Here is a 3,576-nt window from a genome sequence, read left to right as displayed (position 1 = left end):
TCAATTTATGTGCTAAAGATGTGCAAGACCTAGCCACAGATGATCGAGAAGATGAGCATCAATCTCATGAGAGCAACTTGGAAGATTCCAGTGAGGCTCAGATTGATTAGAGAATGGAGGACAACGTTGATAGAAAATATTTTTGGTCATGAAAACATTTGCATATAACCTCCTTGTTGCAAGGTGCAGGTGAAACCCCACACTTGCCTAAAATTTTCAAACTTTGCAGATTATTGATGGTGTTTTTTAAAGAGCCTTATTGATGCAAATATCAACACTTTTACCGACATTATTTGAGTTAATGTGGAAGAAAATATTGAGATTATTTGAACTAATATCGAGAGTAATTGATATGGTAATAACAATATCGAGGGTACACTCTTTAATTTAGAAACGAAGGAAACAGCGTCCATGATGAAACACTAAGAACTCCTTAAGGTTATTGCCCCTTCCGACAACTTTCGTTAGTATTGGATGATTCGTACTTACATATCCCCTAAAGGGGTGTGCATCCTTGTTGTTTATTCACGATATTTATTCATGATTCTACAAGGGGTCTACACGGAGTTTACCTTTGCCTTTTCTGTTGAAGGAACTATCCTTTTCCAGAACCAGTGATCTCTCCATAGCACTTCCATCTTGTCTATGGGGATGCCCTTCGTCTCAGGAACAAATAGTAGCGTAAATACGCTCATTATCACCAACCACGCCGCAAAGAATAAGAAGATCCCGAACTTGAACGCACACAACATGGACAAAAATGTTTGTGCTATCAAGAACTTGAATAGCATGTTCACAAACACTGTCACGCTCAGTCCTGCTGATCGTATATCCTGCGGGAAGATCTCGCTGGGAATTAGCCAGCCTAATGGTCCCCATGTGCCCGCAAACGTCACCTGAAACAAGCACAACATCACCACCTCCAATATGCCTTCGCCGCGAGGTAGGCTCTGAGTGTTTGCTGGTAAACTTACTCCAAAGATGATGGCCATGACGAGCTGAAATCCAGATAACGGCCCTCAACAGCCGTTAGATATTGCAAAGCTCCACTTGCAAAGGAAAATTCCAAAGCATTAATTGCATATTGTGGGAAAGAGCTTATTTACCATGGCTGAACACATGACGGCACACCCAACAAGGAGAAGTCTTTTGCGGCCGGCTTTGTCAACTACTAATGCTATTGCACAAGCGGCTGCAAAGCCACCGCCCCCAAGGATGACCGCAGAGTACAGAGCTGTGTTGTCCTTGAAACCTGCCGTCTTGAACAGAAAAGTTCCGTAGAATAAAACAGCGTCGTCTCCTGTTAATTGTGAAAACAATGGAAAGGCAATTGCCAAGACTAGCTGTGGCCTGTTTTGCCTTTTCAGCAAGTTTCTAAATGGATTTCCCACCCTTTGCGCGATCTGGCTCGCATCTACCAGGTCATCAAATTCGGGATCTATTTCATTACAGCCTCTAATCCTTCGCAGTACTAGTTTTGCCTGGTCATAACGGCCTCTCTCTATTAAACTGCTGGGGGTCTCAACCACCAGCAGACTGAAAACTGCAAGCATAAGGGCTGGGATGCCGGCCACACCAAGAGAAAGGCGCCATCCCCATGGATGGATTTTGGCAGCAAAATAGTTCACTATATTCCCTGCAAAAATACCGAAGGTAACATACACAACGAAAAGATAATTCAATCCGCCTCGCCAGCGGGGCGGAGCAATTTCAGACAGATACAGAGGAACGGCCTGCAAGTGATGGAAGAACAAGTCAGAAAGAGTTGGAATAAACTCGGAAGAGAGCTGAGAGGCAAAAGTTTACTACCTGATTAGCGAATCCAATACCACAACCCACAAGGGAGCGACCGGCCATTAACATTCCGAGGTTCTCGGCAGCAGCGCCCAGAACTGTGCCCAGGATGAAGAGTAGGCCTGCTATCAGCATCGTGGCTTTCCGCCCGAATTTCCTCGTGATAGGGGACGCGAGGAAGGTTGCGAGCAGAGCAGCGAGGTAAAGACAGGAAGCGAACAGCTGAAACACTTGGTTTCGATACTTGCAATAGTTGTTCTCGTTCGAATTTTCCTTATGTCTGAGCACATGGGGGTAGAACTTCTCCAGAAAATCGTTCATGATAGCAATACCACCTGCGTCAAATACTCCATACATTAGTTCGTTGTACTATAACGTCAACGACCTCAGGAGCAGGCAATGGTGCAGAAACAAATGAGCTCGTTGCAAGATAATCACGAGTTACAGTGAATTGCTCAGAAAAGAACGGGGGTACCAGCTGGAACTAATCACCTGCGACGACGAGATCATAGCCATACATAAAGCCTCCGCTGGCTGCCATGATGCAAGTGAAAATTACGTAGGGTGTAATGTGTGCAGTGTAGGGGGGAGCAGATTTGGGAGTAGGAAGTTCCATGACGATGAGTTGGTGAGGTACGAGTTGCAGACGAAGTTACAGAAGGCGGGAGGGTCTCCGATAGACGTGTATGGAGAAGTCCGTTGTCCTCCCAGAATAATATTGTGGCGCAGCTGTGTCATAGAAGTTTAGACCCCTCTCTCTCTCTCGCTCTCTCTTCTCTCACTCACTCTCGCTCTGTGTTTCTCACACTCTCTTATTTAATATCAATCTTCTGCTTCATCACAGGTTGGGTTGGGACGTGCAGGGCTTCCGGTCTTCCTCCCAGTTACTGTTCGCCGGTCGCCACAAATTTGTCCTTATTTATGACTTTACATATAAGGACGGGACCTTATCTCGATGCGATCTTACTCGCTCCAGCTCCATTGCCTTGTGGTAAGATGTTACACCAACTCCACGCTTTCGGGAAGGGCCCAACTTATATTTCTAAAATTTCGTAGCTGCGGACTTCCATTATCTTGGAACTCCTATGAGGTCCCACTTCACTTAGACTTTTCATCACTAGTAGCCATTCTTTCATTATTTATAGTAACATTATGATGTATTCCATATCCCAAACTTTATTTATTACCTTCTTCAACCCTTTATATTTACATTCAACTAAAATTAGTACAAAAGTGTCCTATATATTTGATCATGCCATCATGTACGCCGATGACATTTTAAAACATGTTTATTATACACATACTTTAAATCTTGCATTGAAAGATTGGTATAAACAAGTGCCATGGCATCTATTCCAAGCTCACATTTTTAGTGCGTCTTAAAGCAAACTATTAATTATGTCAAACACGCAGAAAGTGCGCTTGGAATTGCAGGTTTATGTAGACCGAAATATTCGATAACGTATGAATCCCTTTGTAATTTGCTTTGAGCATTTCTACACTCCTTGTACATGTTTTGAAAGGGTATTTCTAAATAGTTCTCATGATAAGCTAATTTCAAAAACTCATCTAAAAATTCTTTTTATACATAAATAGTTTTCTTCCAACACGATCATGTTTCACTTTAAATGCAAGGCTAACGTTGGCCAACAATTCATTAAAATCATTAAACAAGAAGTTGAACTTACTCTTTCCATATACATACTAAGAAGCCCATGTGATACTCTTTGACTTGGCCACGCCAACAAGTTGTAAAGGCAAGAATAGAATGCTCAACGCCAT

General features: G+C 43.0%; 1 protein-coding gene across 1 annotated transcript; it reads right to left on the bottom strand.

Moving 5' to 3' along the window:
• Positions 1-424: 424 nt before the first annotated feature.
• Positions 425-2,609, bottom strand: LOC147906183 (sugar transport protein MST4-like). Its single transcript, XM_087383478.1, has 4 exons — positions 2,287-2,609; positions 1,810-2,129; positions 1,107-1,733; positions 425-998 (listed from the first exon to the last, which is right to left on the bottom strand). Exons 1-4 carry the CDS (start codon positions 2,408-2,410, stop codon positions 558-560), a joined length of 1,512 nt encoding a protein of 503 aa, XP_087239604.1. The 5' UTR covers positions 2,411-2,609; the 3' UTR covers positions 425-557.
• Between the last annotated feature and the right edge of the window lie 967 nt (positions 2,610-3,576).

Source organism: Dipteris shenzhenensis, chromosome 1, assembly GCF_047967505.1.
Source record: "Dipteris shenzhenensis isolate YYH24624 ecotype China chromosome 1, Dip_SZ_1.0, whole genome shotgun sequence".
Classification (NCBI taxonomy): Eukaryota; Viridiplantae; Streptophyta; class Polypodiopsida; order Gleicheniales; family Dipteridaceae; genus Dipteris; species Dipteris shenzhenensis.
The sequence above is the reverse complement of the archived record's forward strand: the minus strand, read 5'-3'. Positions and strand labels throughout refer to the sequence as shown.

Coding starts and splice junctions, on each gene's coding strand:
- LOC147906183 (XM_087383478.1), bottom strand. CDS start 2,410: ATGGAACTTCCTACTCCCAAATCTGCTCCCCCCTACACTGCACACATT. Junction 1,734..1,809: donor GTATTGGATTCGCTAATCAG/GTAGTAAACTTT, acceptor CATCACTTGCAG/GCCGTTCCTCTGTATCTGTC. Junction 999..1,106: donor CCGTCATGTGTTCAGCCATG/GTAAATAAGCTC, acceptor TCTGGATTTCAG/CTCGTCATGGCCATCATCTT.